Source organism: Pelodiscus sinensis, chromosome 3 (assembly GCF_052426305.1).
Source record: "Pelodiscus sinensis isolate ZL-2025 chromosome 3, ASM5242630v1, whole genome shotgun sequence".
In the NCBI taxonomy this organism is placed as follows: domain Eukaryota; kingdom Metazoa; phylum Chordata; order Testudines; family Trionychidae; genus Pelodiscus; species Pelodiscus sinensis.
In genome coordinates, this window is record NC_143054.1 from 127,464,413 (window position 1) to 127,489,351 (window position 24,939).

The 24,939-nt window shown below is 46.9% G+C and overlaps 2 protein-coding genes across 4 annotated transcripts in view; one reads left to right on the top strand and one right to left on the bottom strand.

The window, feature by feature from the left end:
* Positions 1 to 8,361, bottom strand: part of PCNX2 (pecanex 2) — a 224,394-nt gene extending 216,033 nt beyond the window's left edge. The window contains exon 1 of the mRNA XM_089777363.1: positions 8,107 to 8,361. Within this exon, the coding sequence (XP_089633489.1) occupies positions 8,107 to 8,259 (153 nt within the window). The 5' untranslated portion in view covers positions 8,260 to 8,361. The remainder of the gene's footprint in view (positions 1 to 8,106) is intronic.
* An 11,187-nt stretch (positions 8,362 to 19,548) lies between these two features.
* MAP3K21 (mitogen-activated protein kinase kinase kinase 21) overlaps positions 19,549 to 24,939 on the top strand; it is a 53,007-nt gene continuing 47,616 nt past the window's right edge. Inside the window, exon 1 of one of the 3 annotated variants that reach the window (XM_006122045.3) lies at positions 19,549 to 19,619. In XM_006122045.3, coding sequence (XP_006122107.2) covers positions 19,586 to 19,619 — 34 coding nt within the window. In that variant the 5' untranslated portion in view covers positions 19,549 to 19,585. Of the gene's footprint in view, positions 19,620 to 22,992; positions 23,943 to 24,939 lie in introns of those variants that run through there. The other 2 variants (XM_006122043.3, XM_006122044.3) reach the window with 2 other exon arrangements.

Below are 24,939 nucleotides of genomic sequence, written 5' to 3' on the forward strand. Positions count from 1 at the left end.
TACCAAAATTTTCAAAAGGAGTGGACAGACTTCTATGCATTTTTGCGTTGGTCTGGATCTCCACACAGTCTCATTTGTAGTGAGAGACTGTTCTCAAACAAAAAAACTGTATTTCATGACAAAACCTGCAGCATTTTCTACAAAATACCCTGAGGATGATGTGCAAAAAAAAAAAAAAAAAGCCAGAGAGGAGCTGCAGCGACAAATGAACATTGGACAAAATAGCCTGCTGGCATGGTCAAAAAACGGTGGAATCTTAAATTCCACAAGTTTTGCAGGCTCATACAGGATTATTTGAGAGGGAATCCTTTCACTGATGGGGATTATGTCAAGAAATGCATGCTAAAAATTAGTCATGAACTATTTGACAAGTTTCACAACAAGGACAAAATCTTACAGAAAATTCAAGATATGCCATTATTGGAAAAATAGTTCATAACAGAGCTGTGAACAAGGCCCATGGAGTCAACAAGGAACAAATGCAAAATTTGAGTACAGCTACTTATTTTTCATGTGCTTTGGACAAGACAACCAACATATGAGACGTTAATTTGTTGTGTATTCTGGGACAATATATTTTTGGAAATGCTGTGCACGAAGAAATTATGGAGATATTACCAATGAAAAATCAAACAAGGGGCAAACACATCCTTAAAACTGTGATGAACTTTGTAAATGAGAAAAAAATACAGTTGGATAATCTTGTGTCTGTGTGTATGGACGGTACACCTAGTATGGTTGGCAAATACAGGGAGGGGATTCCTTACTCTTGTCAGAACAGCTGAACCACCTGCTTTTGAACTTCCATTGCATTGTGCATCAAGAGGCACTTTGTGCGCAATCTTATGGAACTGAACTTGGAAATATAATGAGACTGGTCATTCACATTGTCAACTGGATTCTTGCCCAAGCTTTTAATCACCATCAATTTCAGTCACTGCTCAAAGAAGTAGATTCTGACTACATTGATCTATTCAATTTACCTGCTGTGTTTCCTCCCTCTGAGGCATCTGGTAGTGGCCATTGTCAGTAGGCAGGACACTGAGCTAGATGGACCTTTGGTCTGACCCAGTATGGCCATTCTTATGTTCTTATGTACTAATGTACAATGTTCACTGGTTCTCTCATGGCAAAGTTTCATCTCATTTTGCCACCTGCGTTAATGAGATTAAGCTATTTTTTTATATGAAAGGTGTCAAACACACTGAGCTTTCAGATTGTGACTGGTTGCTCAAGTTTTACTCTCATCAACTTTACTGGTCATTTGAATGAGCTGAAACTTAAGTTACAAGGGCAAGGAAATACAGGTTTGACGCTGTAGCAGGCAGTGTTTGGATTTGAGTCAAAATTGACTGTCTTCATCAAAGATATCAAGATGGGCAGACGCGGACATTTTGAAAGATTACGAATGTTTTGTGATTCAGATCAGAGACAGAATCCAACTAGCACCCTTGATTTGCAGCAGATCACCGGGTTTGTTTCTGAGCTCCTGATGGCATTCAAGTCTCGTTTTGTTGACTTCTGCAAACACGGTGCTCTGTTTAAGTTTATGATCTGTCCACATAAATCGTCTATTGAAGAACTGGATTTGATAGTCATTCCAGGCATCTCAGTCAGTGATTTGGAAATGGAAATAGCAGATTTCAAGGAGTCGGATATCTGGGTGGAAAAATTCGTCAAGCTGAATTCTGATTTAGAACGCCTTGCTCAACAACATGCAGAATTGGCAAAACTGCACAAATGGGCTGACACGGAGAAACTGGAGCACAATGATAATCTGATTCTGCAAACTTGGAAAGAACCTCCTGTCATACACAACACCATACAGAATGTCAGCATGGCCTTACTTTCAATGTTTGGCTCCTTTATGTGTGAGCAAGTTTTTCTCATTTGAATCACATCAAAGGTAATTTGCACTCAAGACTGACAGAAGACAGCCTGAATGCATGCATGAAAGTCCCATTAAATAAAGTCCTTGAGTACAATGTTTCATGTATGCTATTATTAATTATTATGTCAATTATTAGTAATATTAAGTTGTATATTTTCAGTCATGCAAATGGGCATTCTTACATGGCTCTTTGTTGACACTTGTTCTGAATGTTTATGTTCTTTGGCTCTTTGGTTTAAAAAGGTTGCTGACCCCTGCTCAAGGCCTCATTGGGAGGCCTGTGTTTTTCAGACAATTTCTCAAAGAACTCCATAACCCAGGTCTTCACTAGACCTGTGGAGAACCAACTGCTATAATAGGAATATTTTGTAGATGACGTTCATTAAATTTAATTGGCTACTGAGTATGAATATTGTCCATGAGCTATCCCAAAATAAACAAAGTAGCAGGCCACATCTAACTCATCATATGCATCTCTAGGCACACAAAAAGCTCTCTCCACAAGGCACTTGATGCCATCCAAAGAGGACAAGATTTTGGAGAACAATCAAGATTTCTCAGCAAAGTGCTCCCAGATATGGTTAGATGAAAGCTGCTAAACCTAGCTTTAATACAAAGAGGAGGTTGATCATATAGGAATTAATTTATAGATTTACTTTTGATGTGCTGTAACTGTACATGTATTTTACCATGCATTCTGTTTTATAACTGTTTTCTCTTCATCTCTTGAGCCTGGACTTCTATCAGAGCACTATCCCCCAGAGTCCTCTAACATGTAGAAATAGACAACACATGTGTTTGAATGAGAAGCACTGGACAGCGATGCATTATCTCTATCTCCAACTTGAAATTTTATCTTCATATTTTGTTTAGACTGTGGGTATGTCTACACTGCATTCCTCTTTCGAGAGAGAAATGCAAATGCAGCTGAGAGAAATTGCAAATGAAGTGCAGATTTTAATTTCCTGTGCCTCATTTGCATAATGGCATCTGGGCGCTTTTTCGAAATACCCTGTTTCAAAAGAAAAAATGCAGACTAGATGGGGTTATTTTGAGAAAAAAAAAACCTTCTCTCTCAAAATAACCCTGTCTAGACTGTGTTTTTTCTTTCAAAATAGGGTATTTTGAAAAAGCACCCGGACGCCACTATGCAAATGAAGCATGGGAAATTCAAATCCACACTCCATTTGCATTTTCACTCGGCTGCATTTGCATTCCTCTCAAAAGAGGAATGCAGTGTAGACATACCCTGTAAGAATAAATCCTTTGCAACCTATTCCTAACCAACTTTCTCCTTTTTTCATATAAAAAGAAATACAGCAGTACATTGCATATTCATGCTAACCAGTATGTTTTATAGTTCTCAGACATGTACTCTTTATAAGCATGTAATATCTATGCATCCAGTAAGCATTTTTCAAACATATCAACTGATTCAAAGTCTCAAATGAGAAAGATGTGACGAGTCAAAGCTGCTAGGTACTGCAGCTATGTTTAAGGAAATTAATCTGCACTAGACTGGGTGCATTTAGGGGAAATTCCCCAAAAATATCAAAGAAAGTCTACCATTAATTTCATGAAAATTCATGTCAGAGTAGGGACCAGAATCTCTATTTTTAAAGAATGTGGTATTCAGAGAAAACAGCATCTTACCAAAGAAAGTGGAAAAAACAGTGATGAAGATAATGGCCATCTTGAAAGAAACCAGACTTTAAAATTTTGGAGTGAAAATAGGGTTGCCAGGTGTCTGGTTTTGAACTGGACAGTCCAGTATTTGAACTTTCTGTTCAGGAAACAAATTGAGAAAATATAAATGAGAAAATATAAATGTCTGGTATTTTCTAAATAAGATGTAATGTAGATTGTGATGTAATGTCAAGTGTGTCTGGTATTGTGTGTCAACTGTATCAGAGGCAGCAAGGCAGGGGAAGGAGGAGCTGGTGCTGTGGGGAGCTGGCTTAAAAGGTTCGTTTCAAGTCCAGGATCTACCCCCACTGCACCTCTGTAGTTTAAATGTAATAGAAGCCAAGCTGCCTGTGTACCCAGCTCTTACTACATTTAAACTACAGAGCCACAGTGGGGGTAGTTCCTAGACCCGGTGAGACCTGGGACTGAGGAAGCCTTTCCTTATCGACTAATAGTGTAGTTGATAAAAATGTTATCAACTACACGATCAGTGGATTATCCACCTCTTAACATCCTTAATTAAGACAAGATGCCACATGTGATTGAAAACATTTGTGTGGAGGGATGTGGATCAGGCACAGAAACACAATTGAACCCTATTTATCTGAGTTTCCATTATCTGGCTCTCCGTATTAACTGAACTAGGCAGCAGGGGTAATGCTGTCAACCCCACTGCCCATGGCAAGAGTGAGCAATAACTTCGGTAAGTGGTCAAAGGCTGCACTTCTGTGGAGGGTGTGTGGGGTCTGCAATGGAGGGTGGGTGTAGAAGGGAGCTTGAGATAGAGGACTGGGGTGCAGGAGGGAGTGTGGGATCTGAGGGGGGTTTGGGTGAAGGAAGGGATTATGATCTAGGGCAGGTGTTTTGGGTGAAGGGTCCAGGAGGGGTTAGGGGTGCAGAATAGGATCCTGTCCTGGGGAGGTGTAGGAAGGGGTGCAGGGTCTGGAAGGGAGTTGTGACCTGGGGGAAAGGGTGCAGAGGGTTTGGATGGTGATGTGGGGCAGGGGAATGGGATGCAGGGTCAGGGAGGGATATGGTTGCTAGAAAAGTTTCTGGCCTTGGGGAGAGGTGCAGTGTCTGAGAGGGAGTTGTGACCTGGAGGAGGTGGTGATAGGGCATACAGAGGGTTTGGGTGGTGGCCTGGGGCAGGTAGTTGGGAAAAGTGAGAGGGGGTGCCAGAGGCAGGCTCTGGCCGGGAGGTGCTTACCTCTGGGGACTATAAAATAGTCAAGTAACCAATAAGAATTCATGAGGTTAACTGACTATTCAATTAACCAATATTTAACATCCCCAGAGCTGGGCAGCTGCTCCACCTGGCTCTGCTCCAGCACAGGGAGGAGGGGGGAGAGGGAGTGAGGAAGCTCCATTCACTGCCCCTGCCTTCAGCAAAATTTCTCAGCTCCTATTGGCACAAAACTGGCCAATGGAAACTGGAAGCTTTTGCTAGGGGGTGTGAAGCTTTCTCTTCCCTGCCCAGATATCATTGCAATTAGCAACCTGCTGTTTAAAGCAGCTACAGCTACTGTGTAGTAAGGATGCCAGCAGGGTGGTCGTGGGCTGGTCTGGCCTCTTGCCCACCCTTGGTCCATGGAGTTGACAGGCTGAGACCTTCCCATTCTTCCTACTATTCAAAGTTTTTATTTTCCAATCTGGTCCCTAATCCCAATTACATTGCATAAACAAGCTTCCACTGTAATATGCATGTTAAAAACGTCTTGCATTTGTCATAGCACCAAACATCTGCTTTTTCCAGTTAGACAGATTGTTCCTAAGAGCAGACAAAACTATTTCATTTTAAAATATGGTTGTTTCACACAGATACTACAAATACCAAACTAGCAGGTAACTGGTAATTTTTAATCCTGAAAATTGCATAAAAAATATTGCAAAAAAGAAATTACTTCAAAATGCATTAAGGTTGCTAAATGACAAGAATGTAACTACCTGTCACAAAGTTGATAAATTACAAGCATTCAAAAACAAGGGAACAGTCAAGGACAGGCTTACTCATAGACAGTCTCTGTAATAAATTCATTTTTTATCAAAGATAAAGGAACCTAATCATGGTACACTTGCTCAAGAACAGATTCTGCAACTGATCAGATGATTCAGCTCAAAATCAGCCAAACTGGAAATGGCAAGTCTACCTGGGGAGATGAGAAAAAGCCCAGGAAGTTTAAAGTCTCAAGGTCATCTGAAGAAGTGTGTTTTGTCCACAAAAGCTCATGATGCTATATATATTTTCGTTAGTCTCTAAGGTGCCACAGGACTGCTCATTGTTTTTTAAGGAAGTATAAAGTTAGTTTATACACATAAAGTTGGATCTTCTCCCACCAACCATCCTCCACAACTTTAAATGTTTTCACTATTTTATCTTTGTTTCACTTCACAATTTTTAGGCCCAATATTCTTTAAACACTTTTCTATGTCATATGTGATTAGTTTCTGAGATGCTCTAGGAAAAGTCACATTTCCTGCAAAGAAGGATAACCATGTATTTTACCACAAATCAGAGTCTAAGAACAAGCTTTCATTTACAATGGCAATCTAAAGCACAGACACAATGGCTACGTCTACAATGGCCCCTTTTCCGGAAGGGGCATGTAAATTTCACTAGTCGTCGTAGGGAAATCCGTGGGGGATTTAAATATCCCCCGCGGCATTTAAATAAAAATGTCCGCCGCTTTTTTCCGGCTTTTAAAAAAGCCGGAAAAGAGCGTCTAGACTGGCCCCGATCCTCCGGAAAAAGTGCCCTTTTCCGGAGGCTCTTATTCTTACTCTTATTCTTATTCAAAGTAAGAATAAGAGCCTCCGGAAAAGGGCACTTTTTCCGGAGGATCGGGGCCAGTCTAGACGCTCTTTTCCGGCTTTTTTAAAAGCCGGAAAAAAGCGGCAGACATTTTTATTTAAATGCCGCGGGGGATATTTAAATCCCCCGCGGATTTCCCTACGACGACTAGTGAAATTTACATGCCCCTTCCGGAAAAGGGGCCAGTGTAGACGTAGCCAATAACTATAGATCCTGTCTCACATTAGATATTGAACTAGCATCCTGAGAAAAAGCTACTCTTGCATTGTTACTTGATTGGCATCCGTGAGTATGCTCAGTGGGAGCAAATGGCATCTTTGCCAGGAAATAAGCTATATGGCCTGATTTTCAAAGATGAGAAGAGCCCTACGTAGACACAAAATTGGTATCTGCATCTGCTTCTGCAAAAATGATTTTTGGATATCCTCATCCACATATGTGGCTGCGGATACCCACAGATATAAAGCTGCTATTCACAAAACTGGCAGGGTTCTAGATACAAAGTTTGTATCTGTATTTGAAAAAATGGTTCACGGATATCCTCATCTACATTGGCAGATACAGTTACCTATGGATATAAAGCAGATATCTGCAGAGTTACAGGGCATCTGCATCTCCCGTGGACTTCAGAAGGATTTGCAGCTTAGCACTTCTGAAAATTAGGGCAGTCAGCTTTGTAATAATGGAGCATAAGGAAACTGATGTGACAGCAAGGTTTTTATTGTCATTAAAGAAAAAATCTGCAGAATTGAGATGAGTCCATAGCCATGAATACTCAAAGAATGGCAAACACTAGAATCTAGTTATTAGGGAACCTAGTAATAAAATCATGCACTATTCTAGCTAACAATATGTTCTTGCTCTTTCTGCCTATCCTATAATCATAGCACACTAAATTAAAAGATTCTATTTTTTCCAGGAAACTATTCATATTTAGCAAACAGAAAGATGTTCCAATCACTTAAATTATAATTTCTTTGCATTTCTTTAATATTTTAAGAGAACAAGGTGGAGGGCTAGATGTAATAAAAAGTGATGTGCTTTCACACATTATTTACAGTCTGTGTCTCTGTACAGGCGGGAGGAAAGTGAGAGCATAATTTGGCCACATTCATTATTGAATGTTAATTTAACCACTGATGTACTTTCCTGCAGAACGACCATGTTATTGGGCCTAAAAGGCTCAACCCTATTTCAGAATGAAAACATGAAAGTATAGCTGGCAAAACTATAATACCATGGGGAAGGTGGAATTAAAATTGGCATGCACTTCTCAAAATCTACACAACATTTGTTTATTGCTATGTATCCATCTTTCACTAGCAGAGCATATTCATTCAAAAACTGCAGCCGAGTAAAATGGTATAAAAGAGCACAAAATTGGTGGGGATGGAGCACTGAATTAATACTGGTCAGGGGACACTGCTCCATAGTATAATCGAAATGGGTAAAACATAGCAAAGTGGGAGAGAGGGGATTTTAAAACCGCACCAAGAAAAAAAATACTCATCCAACTATAGCAGGCTACTTCCTTCCCTCTCCCTTCCTGGCCTCCCTAATGCCACCCCTCTGTTCCTCCTCCCCCGCCCCCATCCCTACCCCAAGGCCTGTGTCCCCATGACCCAGAACCGCCTCTCGCTCCTGCCCTCTCCGTCACACACACACACACACACACACACACACACACACACACTCCTGGGCCAGGTCCCCGCAGCCTCACCAGGTGCAGCGCCAGCGGCAGCGCCAGCAGGAAGAGCCACAGATAGAGGTGGCAGCTGTTGGTGAATTTGCTCTGCTCCGGGTCGTGGTACCAGCCCCCGGTCAGCGCTGCCCACACGCCCTGCCGCAGCAGCTGCACCGCCTGGGACACCATCGCCGCCCGCCGCCGCCTCACCCGCCCCTGCACCGGCTCCTGCGGCGGCCGCTGCGGCGCTGCCCGGCCCCGGGCGCTACTGGCGCCGCCATGCTGGATGCTGGGAGGATTCTCCCATCATGCTCTGGGCCGACGCCGTGACCGACAACCCCGCCCTGGTCCACCGCCTCCCCCCCCCCCCCCCCCCCCGCGCACATTGGCCGCGTCCCTTCCCCGAGAGCCCGCCACAGCCCTTTGCACGTGCTGCCCGCGCCAGCACCCACCGGCCCCCTCCCGCTCCCGCTTCATTCCTAGCACCCACCGCCCTGCTTTCAGCACCCACTGCCCTTCCTCCTGCCCCCCTCTTCATCCACTGCCCTTTCTCCTCCCCTTCCTTCTGCACCCACTGTCCTTTCTCCTGCCCCCTGCACCCACTGCCCTTCCTCCTGCCCCCCTGCACCCACTGCCCTTCCTCCTGCCCCCCTGCACCCACTGCCCTTCCTCCTCCCTCTCCTTCCGAACCCACTGCCCTTCCTCCTGCCACCTCTCTGCACCCACTGCCCTTCCTCCTGCTCCCCCTCTGCACCCACTGCCCTTCCTCCTGCCCCCCTGCACCCACTGCCCTTCCTCCTCCTTCTCCTTCCGAACCCACTGCCCTTCCTCCTGCCCCTCCTTCTGCACCCACTGCTCTTCCTCCTGCCCTCCCCTCTACACCCACTGCCCTTCCTCCTGCTCCCCCTCTGCACCCACTGCCCTTCCTCCTGCTCCCTCCATTTACTCTCAGCACACACTGCCCTCTCCCCTTTCTCACCCTTTTGAACACTTCCTACTACCCTAATATTCATTGCCCTTTTCTTCACCCACCCTCTGGTGAGCACTGTCTGCCACCCTATCCCACCTCTAGCACCCACTGCTCCTTCTCTTTCTCCGCCCTGCAATTCTCCCCTAGCATCCTTAGAACCCCCTAGAAACTGTCCCTCTTATGCTCTCAGTGCTCCCTCTTCTCACCCTAAGCAGCACAGAGAACAAAGAAATAGACACCCTGGATGAACACAGATGGGAAACAATAGAAGGAATGATGGAGAGGCGAGCAGGATTTAGGAGTCAGAGACTGGGAAAGAGCAGTGGTGCCAGTGGGACTGCCTTCTGAGCTGGGTGACTGCAAAGCAGTGACTTCTGGTGAGGTGCCCAACTTGGATGGCAGCACCGCTGCCAGGAGCAGCACAGAAGAAAGGGTGGTGTATCATGATCTTGCCACTCTTCCTCCTCTGCCACTGCTGGTGGCATCTCCACCTTCCAAGCAGCCAGGGAGAGCAGGAGCTCAGCTTTGAAGTCAGTGCCACCAGCAGCATCAGCTCAGAAGGAAGTGTAGCAAGCTATGGTATTGCCACCCTTCCTTCTGCACTGCTGCTGGCACTGGCAATGCCTTCCAGGCTGGGCAGTTGAGAATTGCTGCCACTCTAGCCACCCAGCTCTGAAGGCAAGATGAAATCATGGACATTTTTCATATTTCCAAAGTCTGCATGGACAGAGTCCTGAGGACTAAGGAAGAGGTCATGGCCAGGAAAGTCCATGTGTGTGGTGACTCTACAAGTGACCCTCCTGCATTCGCCTTGCTACCCCCTTTTGGGGTGGGACCCCGACTCCGCCAGCGTGAGAAATGCTGCACTAGGGTATTCCTTTATGACCCCGATGTCCAACATGGCAGGTAGTTCTTGGCAGACCCGTTCCCTCAACTTCCATGGAAGTGGTTGTAGATTCTCAGGGAAGTTTTCTGTATTTCAAATATCTGGCTGGATGGAAATTGGAGGACCAAAAGGAGGTAATGGCCAGGAAAACCCACATACATAGCATGTCTCTCCAACATCAGCATCCCTGGCATTAAGTGGCCAGATACTTGTTTGTTCATATTGGTGGGGAAAGATACCTGTTACTTAACCTTCTACTATTAATAAATATTGTGTCTTCCTGCCACTTGCATTAGCCAGCTTTTATCCAACCTTCTACTAACTCTGTAGTCTCCTGCTGGCTGCTGCCTCCACCTTAATTTTCTGAATCACCAAAAATTAAACTTAGCATCTGATAAAATTCTTTGTCCTGGGGTCACAGCCAACCTCAGGCAAAGCATCATCAGGAGACAAATTTTAAAAAGCCACACACATTGGACTGGCTTAGAATAATAATAAGATGATAGATAGATAGATAGATAGATAGATAGATAGATAGATAGATAGATAGATAGATAGATAGATAGATAGATCATTCATTCATTTATTTTGGGTTGTTTTTGCAAGTTTGCTTTCTGAGTCTTGAGGACATACTCAGATCCTGTTTTCAGCCTTTAATCTGGAAACTTGGGGATATGAAACACTTTTTACATGAAAGGAGAGGGTAAGTCTACACTCCAGAGCTTATGCTGATACAGCTCTGCCAGACTAGCCCCCTACCTTAGATGCAGCCCACACACATACAGAAGGAGTTTGGTGTTAGCATAACAACATCCCTCCCCAAACAAAGCCTCATTAAACTCACAGCCTGGGCAGTGATGCCCAGTAATCAGAGCAGTGGCAGCCAGAGACTAGCACTCAGAGCCATGGGTCAGAGCTGGTGTCAGGAGTAAAAGAGGAAGCCAAAAGGCAGGTCTCAGACTCAGACTTTAATGGCAGAAGGGACCATCGTGATCATCTGGTTTGACCTCCTGCATCTTGCAGGCCACAAAAATTCACAGACACCCCAACTCCTGTCATAGACCTACCATCACTGGCTGGTTACTGAAATCCCCAAATCCTGAGTCAAAGATTTCAAGTTATGGGGAACACATCACTTACACTGGCTGAACCCAGACAGTGACATAGGCCCCATGCTGCAGAGAAAAGCAACCTCTCTCCAACCCCCAAGGGTTCTGCAAATCTGACCCATGGGAAAATTCCTTCCCACTTCCAAACATGGGTTCAGTTAGACCAGGAGTATTCCACCAAAAATCACCAGGTGTATTTCACAGGACAAGCCTCTGGAAGAGAATTCTCTGTATAAGGTGTCCCCATTATAAGTCCCCCAGTATACATTCTTTCCACATTAAAGTTGTTGATGCTTGTAGGAATTGATGCATTATAAAAAAAAAAATTTGCACAAATGGAAGTCAGCCGCAGGAAAAAAATCCCCCCTTTAAGTTGTTTCGCTGTAAGTTCAAGATTTTTAGAATGTATCTTGGACTTATAGGGTATGTGTAGCCAGACAGGAACCCCCACCTATAACATCCATCTTTGCTTGCCTGGAAGCATACAGGGCACACAGAGCAGTAAAATCAGCATAGTCTTTGAAGCCTTGACAGGAGGCCCGGATATGCTGGCTGCTGTGACCCTGGATGGCTGTAAACAGAGATATGAGGGTGATTGAGCTAATTGCTGACCTCGAGGCTGTGAGAACTGCCTTGGCTGGCACCTATATTGATATGAACATACAGCTGTCCGCGGGGGGAGGAATCTCCCGCCCAGTAAAGAATGTCCAGTACTCACAATTTAGTTATCTCTCTTGCAAGTGTAAATTAAGTTGAAACTCCCTTGTAAGAACTGGCATCACAAAGACAAACCAACACAATTTGGCATCTTAGATAAGAAAGAGGATACGGGCCCCTATGGGTAAAAAGATGGGTCCAGCAGCACACTTACTCTGAGCATCAATCTACCATCTATCTGCTGGTCAGGTTAGGTGATTGGCCTCCCGAGGTTCCACAGGGACACCCACCTCATATTCGTCTTTCCTAGGAATTCGGGGACCGGCCCTGGCCTGATACGCTGGAGTAGAGAGGCGCAGAAGGGGGTAAAAATTGTACCTGGATGTGTCCTTTGTCTTAAGTGTACACATAGACTTAGAGCTCTTTAAAGATTAAGCTGTCACTTGGTACCATTATTTCTATTTTCTACCTTTATTTTCTTTGTAACCATTTTTTTAAGATCTATATTTTGCTAGTAGTTAAGAAATAGAGCAATAGCCATTGTAACCATATGATTTATAAGCTTCTTTAATAAACCTGTAACTGTTTAAGTTTTAACCTGACTCCTTCAGTTGCTGTAACAGAACCAAGCACAATTTAAAAGAACTCCAGCTGGTCATAGGGAGCAGATGCAGGCAGAGCTGGGCATTTGGATCGTGTCGCCTCCAGGGGACAGATCCGTAGGGGCATCCGTCAGCCTTCCCTAGGTTGCCCGCTGCAACGGGACCTCGGTCCTAGCAGCTAAAGACACGGGTGTAATAAGGTCTCCCTGCAGACTTTGAAGCGTCTGTCAGCCTGTTGGCTGCCCGCCACGAAGGGACCCCGGTCCTAGTAGTCAAAGACATGGACATAAAACTTCTCAGGCGTCCGTCAACCTCCTCTAAGGCCGCCCGCTGCGACAGGACCTCATGTCCTAGCAGCTGAAGACTCGGGTGTATAACACACACACACACTACCTTGACCATAGGATGACAGTACATCTACACTTGCTCCCTAGTTTGAGCTAAGGATGCAAATATAGCCGACCGAAATTGCTAATGAAGCGGGGATTTAAATATCCCATGCTTCATTAGCAAAATCTCACCCACGCATTATTCGGCTTACCAGCTGATTTGAACCAGGAAGTGCTCAAACTAGGGAGCAAGTGTAGACATACCCATAGTGAGGATGGCCTGTAGTAACTCATAGCCCTTCCCACAAAGAATCCCATCACCAGCCATGGTGGATATTTGCCTCTAGTGGTTGCAGATCAGCTGCAGGCCATTGTAGGCAGTCTCATCAAATCAGCCCCTTCATAAACTTATCAAGCTCAATATTGAACCCTGTTAAGTGTCCCCCACTCACGGATCCCCTTGGAAGGCCCTTCCAGAATCTCACTCTTCTGATGGTTAGAAACTTTTGTCCAATTTCAAGTCTAAATTCTTCATGGCCAGTTTGTTCTCATGACAGCCCTGGCTCTTCACTGAAATCAGGGCCATAACAAGGGCGAGGCGAGTGAGGCATTTGCCTTAGGCAAATAGCTGAGGGGGCACAGAAAAGACAGCTATTACGCTGCCTTCACTCATGCCTCATGCCACGTCAGCACCCCCGTCCGCGCCCAGGACAGTCTTGCCTCAGGCACCAAAATAGTTAGTTACAATTCTGACTGAAATACCTCTTCTTCCTCCCTGTTATTTATCCTCCTGATGTATTTACAGAGGGCCATCACATCTCCCTTCCAGCTTTGCTTCGGGGAAACAAGCCAGCCTCTCGAGTCTCCTCTCAAAAGATGGGTTTCCATTTCTCTGATCGCCTAAACACATTGGACTCACCACACTGGGTCAGAACAAAGGTGCATCTGGCCCCATGCCCTGTCTTCTGGGGAATGAACAGAAGAGGGAATAATGAAGTGACTCATCCTGTCACCTATTCCAAGCTTCTGGCAAACCGAGGCTAGAAACACCATCCTTGCTCATCCTGGCTAACAGCCATTGATGGACCTGTTGTCCACAAACTTATCTAGATCTTTTTGGAATAGTGTTATAGTCTTGGCCTTCCCATCATTCTCTAGAAGGGAGTTTCACAGGATGTGTGTGTTGTGTGAAAAAATCCTTCCCTTGGTTTGCTCTGTACCTGCAGCCTATTAATGTCACTGGGTGACCCCTACTTCTTGAGTTAACACAAGGAGTAAATAGCACTTCCTTATTGACTTTCTCCACACCACTCATGGTTTTATAGCCCCTGAGGTGTCTCTTTCCCAAGCTGAAAAGTCCCCCTCATATTCATCTCTCCTCATATGGAAGCCGTTCCAAACCCCTAATGATTTTTGTTGCTCTTTTCTGAACTTTCTCCAGTTTCATTGTAATATGTTTTGTCACCCTGCTAGCTGTGGGCGCACTGAGGTGAGGTCAGTAAACCCAGGCCTGGTCAGCTTTTTCACAGCGCTGACCGCTGTCCCTTGGCTTACATAACTTACAAGGGTAGTCCAATTGAGAACCTCATGTCATCACAGTACTCCAGGTGCTGGGGCTTTAAAATAACAATATGGTGGGGCAGGCTACTCATGATAACATCACAAGAGCTGGTAACAGCGTGTGTTGCATTTTCTACTAAATACAATGACAACTTAAGTGAGGCCTGAGGAAAACCTCGAATCTCAGTGTAACCTGCTGTGTGCTTTACACAGTCCCTCCTGTGCCTGGTGCAGAAGACCCAGTCCAGTGTAAGTGAGTGAGGGTGGGGGGCTGGGCGGAGCAAGCAAGAGGAGGCCTCAGAGAAGGGGCAGAGTGTGGGGAGGGCCTGGAGGCAGGGGCGAGGCAAGAGCATTTGGTTTTGTGGGATTAGTACAGGGGTCGGCAACCTTTCTGAAGTGGCATGCTAAGATTTAATCCTTCTGCCCTGGGCTGCACCACTCTCCCAGGAGGCAGGAGGGGATCTCTTCACTGTGCTCCCCATGGACAACCTGGGTCAATGCAAACCTTTCCGCAGACTACCAGATGCTAATGGAAACCCACCATTAATTACATAATTATGCCTGAGTCATTTTGCTAGTGCTGCAGCTGGAGAGAACAGTTTAATTTAAATTATTAAACAGATTAAGCATTTTAACTTTTGTGTGTTAGTTTATCAAACTCCATTTTAAATAAAGTCAAATATTATGTCCAATACAAATGGTGTTAATGTTTTCTTTATTTATGGCAGAGGTGAGAAACCTTTTTTGGATCAGAGGTCACTGACCCACGGAAAAATCAGTTGGGAACCCTCCCCAAACCTCCAATCCTCATTGATGTGGCCCGTAACTGAGACATCTCACTCTTTGGCACTCCAGCCCTCACAGGGTGAGGGAAAGGGGCAGGCGGGACTAAGGTTCAGGGCTTCCCCTAAGTGAAAATCCCACTTTTCTGGGATTCCAGAGCTAGTGGATTTTGTTGACCTCCTTAAGATCTGGGGCAGGGACAAAAATGAGGGGTCCAATGTGCAGGACAGGGCTGCCATGAAGTGAGATAGGATTGCAGGATCTGGGCAGGAGATGGATGCAGGAGAGGGTGAGGACGGCAGGGTCTTCAAGGTAGTTTGGTGACAGAAAAGGGTGTGAGGTGGGGGTGGGAGAGGGAGTCTGGGGGTGGGAGAGGGTTGGGAGAGTAACACAGAAAAGATAAGAGGGTGAGAATGCAGCCAAAGAGCTAGTTGGGGAGGGAGGCAAAGAAGTGGGGAGTAAAGTAAAGTGCAGCTGCTGCAAAGTAAAATTGTATCCCCCCACCTCTTCCCTTTGCTCCAACCTTGCTCCCCTCAGAGCCATAATCCACCCCCAGCTTGATCCACTGCAACATCCCATCTTCCTCAGTGCAACCCCTGCCCCCTCCCATACTGCCCCCGTAGCCTGATCCCCTGCATCACTCCATGCCCCTCAGTGCAATCCCTGCTCCCTCCCATACTGCCCCCGTAGCCTGATCCCCTGCATCACTCCATGCCCCTCAGTGCAATCCCTGCTCCCTCCCATACTGCCCCCGTAGCCTGATCCCCTGCATCACTCCATGCCCCTCAGTGCAATCCCTGTCCCCTCCCATACTGCTCCTGTAGCCTGATCCCCTGCATCACTCCATGCCCCTCAGAGCAATCCCTGCTCCCTCCCATACTGCCCCTGTAGCCTGATCCCCTGCATCACCCCATGCCCCTCAGTGCAATCCCTGCTCCCTCCCATACTGCCCCTGTAGCCTGATCCCCTGCATCACCCCATGCCCCTCAGTGCAACCCCTGCCCCATCCCATTTGTTCTTTACAAATCCATGCTGGCTGTTACCTTTCACCTTATTTTCTTTCAGATGTTTGCAGATGAATTCCTTAATTACCTGCTCCATTATTTTCCCTGGCACAGAAGTTAAACTGACTGGTCTGTGTTGCATAAAAAAAAGCCTCCGCCTGAGCTTACTTGATTTATACACATGCATTTTCTGAAACTACACCAAACTGCAAGGTCTAAGGTTTTAAACTGCAACTCGTGATCTTTGTCAAACCTTGCTACTCACTGTGAACTTTGTACAACTTTGTAATCTTTGTAACTCTCAGAAACTTACTGTAAACTGCAACTTTGTAATCTTGCTTGTAACTTGCGCTAAACTGCATTCTCCCCTGAGTGAATGGAGAGAGAGAGTGTGAATGTGTTTTTTGGAGTTGCTAAGACTGGAGCACATGGTGATGAGAAATCACAGACTGCTGCTTTTGCTGGATAAAGGGAAATCTGGGCATGCTCCCTGATGACGAGGTGAATGAGTCGCAGGAGCCATTCATACACTATTTAAGGAGAGGAAGTGCATATGAGACTCTCTCTTTCTTCACCTGCTCCTGAGAAACATCTCTCTACAGCCATTGTCTCTCCTCCTGACCAGCTTCCCCAGCCATAATGAGTGGATAGACCCTCCAGGATCCATATGCCTTGGCTCCTTCTGCAACCCATATGCCTGTGTAAGTGTGTGAGTGCCTGAGGTCAGGAATGAATGTGTGTGAATGAGTGAGTGAATGAAGGGGTGTGTGTGCTTGCTTGTTTGTGTGTGTGAGAGAGAGATAGCTCTGTATCTTCTTTAGTTTAAACTTTTGGTGGCTGCTCTCTCCTCTTTAGTTTTACCTAGTGGAAATAAACCCACACTAATGTAACCCTGGGTGGTCTCCAGTGAGAATTTTTTGGGGATAACAGTCTGTAGATCATCCCAGCCAGGACTTTGACAAGCTAGGACTTAAAAACCTCTAAGGATGAAGATTCCACTACCTCCCTAGGTAACCCATTCACCACCCTCACAGTTTTTCCTAATATCCAACCCAGACCTCCCCCACTTCAACTTAGACCATTGCTCCTTGTTCTGTCAACCGTCACTACTGAGAACAACCTCTCTCCATCCTCTTTGGAACCCACCCTTGAGGAAGTTGAAGGCTGCTATCAAATCCCCACCTCGCTCTTCTCTTCTGCAGACTAAATAAGTCCAAATCCCTCTGCCTCTCATCATAGGTTGTGTACTCCAGCCCCTAATCATTTTGGTTGCTCTCTGATGGACCCTCTCCAATGCATCCACATACTTTCTGTATGGACAGAACTGGACACAATAATGTGGCCTCACCAGGGCCGAGAAAAGGGGAATAATAACTTCTCTAGATCTGGCAATGCTCCTCCAAATGCAACCTATTATGCCATTAGCCTCCTTGGCTATGAGGGCACACTGTTGACTCAGATCCAGCTTCTCATCCATGGCAATCTCCAAGTCCTTTTCTGCCGAACTGCTGCTTAGCTAGTCAGCCTTCAGCCTATAACAATGCTTGGGCTTCTCTTATCCCAAGTGCAGGACTCTGTACTTGTTCTTGCTGAACCTCATCAGATTTCTTTTGGTGCGATCCTCCAATTTCTCTAGGTCACTCTATCCCTACCCTCCAATGTATCTACCTCTCCCCTTAGCTTAATGTCATTTGCAAACTTGCTGAAGGTGCAACCCATACCCTCATCCAGGTCATTAATAAAGATGTTGAACAAAACTGGCACTAGAACTGATCCTTGGGGCACCCCACTTGAAACTGACTGCCAACCAGACATCAATCTGTTGATCGCTGCCCTTTGAGCCTGAGGTTGTGGGTACCAAGGGGAAATCCTTCATCCAGCACACCTGAGCAATGACTGGGAGGCATGGCTAGGGCTGGATTGTTTGTGGGGGAAACCAGCTCCCCTCGGCCTAGATGCTGAACAACCTGCTGGGGCTCCTGAGGCAAACCCTGCGCTGGAGATACAGAGTGGCATGACCCTTCTCTCACTTCAGGGAGCATGGGACAGCAGATCTACTATAGCCAGCACCCCTGAGGCTAAGCTCCCTGTCCCCCTAACCCAAACCGTCAGCTTGGCCCCACCCCCCAGTCTGCCCCCAGAATACCTACTGTAGGTGTACGGGGTGGGGGGTGGGTATTGCTGTCCCTGTGCGCCCGCCCTCCCCTGTGCTTTGGAGCCAGGGAGGCTGGGGCCAATTGCTGCCCAACCTCCTATGCTGCAGGGGGTGAGGAAGAGAGGCAGCTTGGCTCCTGTGGGGGCAGGGCCTCAGCAGAAGGGGTAGGACTGGGAGGATGGGGTTAGGGCAGAGGGGGTCAATAATTTTTGATAGGGGGCCGTTCAAAGATTTTGGAAAGTGGTTGAGGGCTGCACTTTCCCAGGATATTAATGGAGGAATTCCAGGATCTGGGATGGAGTTTGGATGCAGAAGGGAGCTTGGGGTAAGGGATTGGGGTACAGGAGGGAGAATGGGGTCTGGAAGGCAGTTTGGCTGAAGGAGGCAATTGTGACTTTGGGCAGAGGACTGGGATGCAGGATTTTGGAATGTGACCTAGGTTAGGAGGGGTTTGTGATCTGGGGCAGGAGATTGGAGTGCCAGATCTGGGAGGGGGGATGGATGCGGGAGGGGGCAGAGTGTTTGGTTATGTGGAGGAGGGCAGAGGGTAGGGAAAGGGAGGGGCTGGGGTTCCAGGGAGGCTCTGACTGGAAGGCACTGACCAGCAGAAAACTGGGAGACTGTCTGCTGCAGGCTAATCCACATGGCTCTGCTTTGGGCGTAAAAGGGAAGGGATCGAGAAGGAAGGGAGAAGGCTTTCTACATTTCCCATGCTCCCAGCAAAAATTCTTAGCTACTTTTGGATGGAAACTGAGACACTGGCCAACGGGAGCTAAGAAATTTTGCTGGAGGGCGGGAACAGCATGAGAATTCTCCCTTCTCCCATCCAGATGGCAGTGGGGAGGGAGAACAGATGGCTTTTTAAAGTGTGAGCTGTTCTCTGTCTAAGGGATCTGGTGGCTTGGTGGGCCGGATCTGTCCTGTTGGCAGCCTCTTGTCCACCCCTGGCCTGGAGCCACATGTTGAATAAAGAGGATAAAACAGCATTGAATAGCGCTGAAAGAGGAATAGTTCTGGTGGAAATAATAGGCTATGGTCACTGAAATTAATAACTGCATAATCATGAATATATACAAAGGGCTGAATTAAGACTGCACGGGAAACTTGATTTTTCCTAACTTTTGAGCATTTCACTTTACAACTATATTTTTCTTTAAATGTATGTTGGGAGGAGGTTGGGGAGGGTTATTTTTGTTTTGGATGCAACACATTTCCACTAGAAAAGGGGTTTTGCAAATACCAACTGAGAGATTTCAGAAGGCTGTTTGCCAATGGTGCTGTTATAACCATGAAGGTTAGCCAGCAGCCTGGGGACTAAGAGGTTAACTATACCTAGCCAGGTAGCATTCAGCCAATAGAAATGCAGATAGAGATTTTCAAACTGAGACAAAGGAATTTTTGGGTTTCCTTCCTTTGTCCCTGGGCAGTTGACTCTCCAGATTCTGAAGGAGACAGACAACATGTCCCTCTCCAAGAAAAGACTTCTCTCCATCTGTAAGTAGGGCAAAGTCTAGATAAATCGGTTAGGTTTTATTGTTTTATGGTTTGCGAATGGGAATCTGATGTCTGCGCATTTAGAAATGGGGTTTCATCTCCTTTGTAACTAAGTTTTGGCCCATGAGAGTCCCCCATGAGTATATTAATTGGTGACTTTTCCATCTAGTCAATATGCTTGAAACAGGAGTATTGTTTTGATAATAAAAGTTCTTTCTTTTTTATTAACCTGCTATTGGTTCAGTTGTGTGTCCTGGAAAATCTGTCTGTGGATATCTGCATGCCTCTAACTAGAAGGCAGCAACCACAGACTGCAGTTTATATTTTTTTCTCTCTTTTTCAAGCTCTTTAGAGAAAAGAGCTTCGGGTGCCCTGGGGTTGGTTTCAAGTGTCCATCCCTGTTTCTGTGTTCAAAAGCACTTGATGGTGGCAGCAGATTTTTATTCCCAAAATCTAGGTTTTTAGGATTTTGGGGGGAAGTTTTAAACCAAAGCCTGGAAAGATAAGGTTTTGGGGTACTTTTGTGGGCCCCCACTTCTTCATTCATCATGCCAGAGTGGGGAATCAGCCTTGACAGATGCAATGCAGATATTCAATATTATATTAAAAATCAATTTAGCATTGCTGATAAAGCACCTGGGCATTCTTGTTCTTACAGAGAAAGCTACACAAAGGGGCTACATCTACATTGCTCCTTCTTGCACAAACTCCCCCTCTTGTGTAAGATCTGTTCTGCCTGAAAATAAGCGGCAGAACGGCTCTTGCACAAGAGGGGGTTTTTGTGAAAGAAGGAGCAGTGTAGACTGCTCCTTCTTGCGCAAAAGCCCCTTGTGCAAAATGGTGGCTCATTAAGTATGCAAATGAGGCACGGTGATATTCATCACTGCGCATCCTTTGCATATGTTCTTGGGCAAGAAAGCGCAGTGTAGATGTAGCCAGAGAGCAAGAAACTCCAATTCTTGAATACTGATACATCTGATTAAAGAAAAATCCACTAGAGGGAGCCAGGAGAGAAAGTGAGAGTGAGTGAAAGAGTGTGTAAAATATAACATTTATTTTTATTACCATAGCACTACAGATGGATTAGGTCTCTATTGTGCTAGATGCTGTAAAAACACACAACACAAATATTTATAGAACAACCACTAGTTAATATTTATATTTCTGCCATAGTGAGGAAGAGTTTGGAATAACAACTTCAACTAAATAACATGGGAACCCTTTCATTGTACTGCTACCAGTACTTTATTTGACATGAGATAAACATTCCACAGTTGTTCAGTTCATTGTGGCTTCTTGATACTAGATAAAATACAATGTGGAATTTGTTCATATGGTTGAATATTTTTATCAAGTTTTATACTTGTATAATGCCAAGCAAATATGCAAATGAAATATATGTTCATAACAAGACTTTATTTTATATTAAAAGAAAGGGGAAGAGGGCTGATAAAGACTCACTTATTTTTAAAAACTAAATTATTTTCATAAAACATAATATACAACTTTATTTTGTCTTGCTGCAGAACTATCCAAGAGCACTGAGGTTGCCTATCAGATACCTAAAGAGTCAGTGACTTTTAATAAATTATGGCAGACAAGATGATCCAGATAAAAAAGGATTTACTTAGGGAAAAAGTCAGTAGATCTGACAGGAAGTTGAGTCCAAAGGAAAGACTCTTTGCTTTTGGGAAGGGCAGCTATAGGACACATATGTAAATAGGACATGTGAAGTGTAAGGATGTTAAATATTGATTAATTGACTAATTCAATTAGTCGATAGGGCGCCTCCACCTTTGAAGTGTAGCAACAGCCATAGGGCTCCTCATGGCGTTTTCAAAGTGGCAGTGCCGCATGGAGCCTGGGGTCAGCGGGGTAGTCCTCAGTTGATCTTGGGCTCCAGGCACTGCTGCCACTTTAAAACCTTGCGAGGAGTCTGACACCAGGTTCCCCTCAGCATTTCAAATTGGCAGTGGCACATGGAGCCCGGGATCAGCTGGGGACTTCCCAGCTGGCCCGGGGCTGCACTCAGCATTTCAAAGAGGCAGCGCAATGTGGAGCTCTAAGTCCGGCCTGAAGCTGCTTTGAAGTACCCCCTTTTATACTCCCCCTTTGCTGCCTCTTTCTGATAGAGGCAGCAAGTGGGGGGGGGGGGGTAGCATCTAGTCGACTATCCCATAAGCATTTGCTTATGGGATAGTGGACCAGTCCTTCACATCCCTAGTGAGGTGTGCAAAGGAACTACATTTGTTTTTACGGATACTGTTCTATTCAAACCTGAGTCCCTGCCAGTTCTTTAAATAGCTCCCTGCTGGAAGGGTGTGCCCACTTATTTTTGCCTCTTAGAGATGTGGCTTAGGTGGTGTCCATGTGAGGAGCAGCAGACTAGCGAGAGCTGCTACTCTGGTGCATCAGGGTGGAGCCCCTTTCCTGTGGAACTGAAAGCTCAGCAGGTAGGACCAATTTTATTTGTTAAGGTACTTTACCTTAAGTACCTTGGTACCTTATTGCCTTTACTAGATTAAATGACCAGAGGGAGCTCCCCAGATAGCGGATCTGAAGGGCACTTTCTTCTTGGAAGTTTCCCTCTACTAACCAAACCAGGAACTGCTCTGTGGTTAATTGCACTTTTGAAAACCACTGCAGTTTTTGACATGAGTAAACCGTCTTTGTCTGAGCTGCCTGTCCCACTCTTAGGCTATGTCTAGACTGCAAGCCTCTTTCGAAAGAGAGCGTCTAGACTGCACGTTGAACTTTCGAAAAAGCGGCTTGCTTTTTCGAAAGAAAGCATCCAGTGAGTCTGGATGCTCTCTTTCGAAGAAGCCCTATTTACATTGAAGAACACCTTCTTTCGAAAGAGGAACTTTCGAAAGAAGGCGTTCTTCCTCGTGAAATGAGGTTTACCGCCATCGAAAGAAAAGCCGCGTTTTCGATTTAATTTCGAAAGAACGCGGCTTGAGTCTGGACGCAGGGGAAGTTTTTTCGGAAAAAGGCTACTTTTCCCGAAAAAACCCCTGAGTCTGGACACAGCCTAGATGGAATCCACCAGGCGCTACAACCTATAGGGAGGTCAGTCCGGAACCCCCGTGCAGACTGAGCCTAAGGCAGGCTACACCCCTTCCTCACGCAAGCCAGGCTTGTGTCTCTGGGGTTGAATGGAGCCTGCTGGGCTCTCCCCCAGGGCCAGAGGAGTTGGCGGTGCGTTCGACCAACCCCGACCCATGCAGCAGGCCCCGCTCCCAGCCGCAGCCCTGCCCCAGAAGCCGGCCTGGCACCTGCACCTGCCTTTGACCCCCCCACCCCCGCGCTGTCCTTGTGCACCACATGTGCCGGGCTGGCCAATCCGGCGCGGCCGAGGGCGGGCACGGCCCTGGAGAGTGGGGCGGGCGGGAGCCGCGCGGCCCGGGGCTGGTCCCATGAGGCTGCGGGCAGAGGCGGAGCCGCGACCAGCCTGGGCCCGCCCCGCCCCCCGCTTCCCCGCCGGCTCGGTCGCTGCACCTGTGCGCCCCCCCCCTCCCCCTCCCAGGCCCGCCCGCAGGTGCCGCGACGCGGCAGGGGAGATGCGCTTCCCCGGCGGCGCCCCCGGCTGGCCCGGAGGCCGCGGCTGACGCGCCCCCGCCATGGCTCGGCTGGGCTCCGAGGGCTCCCCGGCCTGCGCGCTCTGGACCGCGCTCTACGACTACGAGGCGAGCGGCGAGGACGAGCTGAGCCTGCGGCGGGGCGACGTGGTGGAGGTGCTGTCCCGGGACGCCGCCGTCTCGGGGGACGATGGCTGGTGGGCGGGCAAAATCCGCCACCGCCTGGGCATCTTCCCGGCCAACTACGTGACTTGCCGGCCGGGCCGCTGTGCGCCGAGCCCGGCCCCGCCGGGCCCCCTGGCCCAGATCGACTTCCAGCACCTGGAGCTGCAGGAGATCATCGGCGTGGGGGGCTTCGGCAAAGTGTATCGAGCCACCTGGCGGGGCCGGGAAGTGGCCGTGAAAGCGGCCCGCCAGGACCCCGACGAGGACATCCTGGCCACCGCGGAGAGCGTGCGGCAGGAAGCCAAGCTCTTCTCCATGCTGAAGCATCCCAACATCATCGAGCTGCACGGGGTCTGCCTGCGGGAGCCCAACCTCTGCCTGGTGATGGAGTTTGCTAGGGGGGGCTCCCTCAACAGAGCCCTTGGAGGGGCAGCGGCCGCCGGTGGGGGGAGCCGCTGGGGCCGCCGCATCCCTCCGCACATCCTGGTGAATTGGGCGGTGCAGATAGCCCGCGGGATGCTCTACCTGCACGAGGAAGCCATCGTCCCCATCCTACACCGAGACCTCAAATCGAGTAATAGTAAGTCTCCCGAATGGCTTTGTGTGCCTTGTAAGAAGCTGGGCTAGCGATGTCTTTATTAGGGTCAGCAAAGGAGAGAAGTTGTTGTATAAATCAGATTTATGGAGGGAGAGGGATGTGGCCTAGTAGAGAGAGATTTGTCACAAGCTGCTGGATCTGGACAGTTTGACTGAAGGCCCAAGACTTTGACTTGTCCTTACTACAGTACGTCCTCGCTATAAGTCCAAGGTGGACTTATAGCAAAACAACTTAATGTCGGGAATTGTTTTCCCCACGGCTGACTTCAATTTGTGGAAAATGGGTTGGTTTGTTGTTTGCGTGACTTAAGAGCCCGGGATGGGAGGGCTTATAACGCATCGGCTCTTACAAGCGTCAGCAACTTTAGTGCGGAACGGACTGAGGCAACTTATAGCGGAGATGCCCTGTACATGTGTAACTGACTTCTTGTAACCAGTTGGATATGGTGATCTTAATTGGTTACAAGTTCAGTTTGTGGCCACAGCACACCTTAATGCAATGGTGTTGGTATAACTGCACCCACCACACTGCATAGATGTATTTACATTATATTGTTTCTGGGAAAATCTGGGCAGCTATCTTGCTGAATGTCAGTGAGGGATGACATCTTCTGTACTAAGGTAATGCATTTGGGGATATCCCTTCAGTACAGAGAGTTTGAAAGGAGGAGGACTGGTTAACCCCATAAACTGAAACGATTAGGCAGTGCTATATTGGAAATAAATGTTACAATTTGTTTACAGGAAGACAGTCTTGTGGGAGTTTCTGGCAAGAGTGACATGGTTGGTTAGTTGGCTGATACTTGGGGTAACCAAGATATGTGATATGTAAGCCAACCATATCACTAATTAGTAAAAACTCTGTTAAAAATTAGCACAGAGTTGATATATCAAATTGGAACACACAGCGCAAAGTCCTATTTTCCTAGACAGAAATACACACACAAAGAAAACTGTGTAATATAGAACACTCATAATAT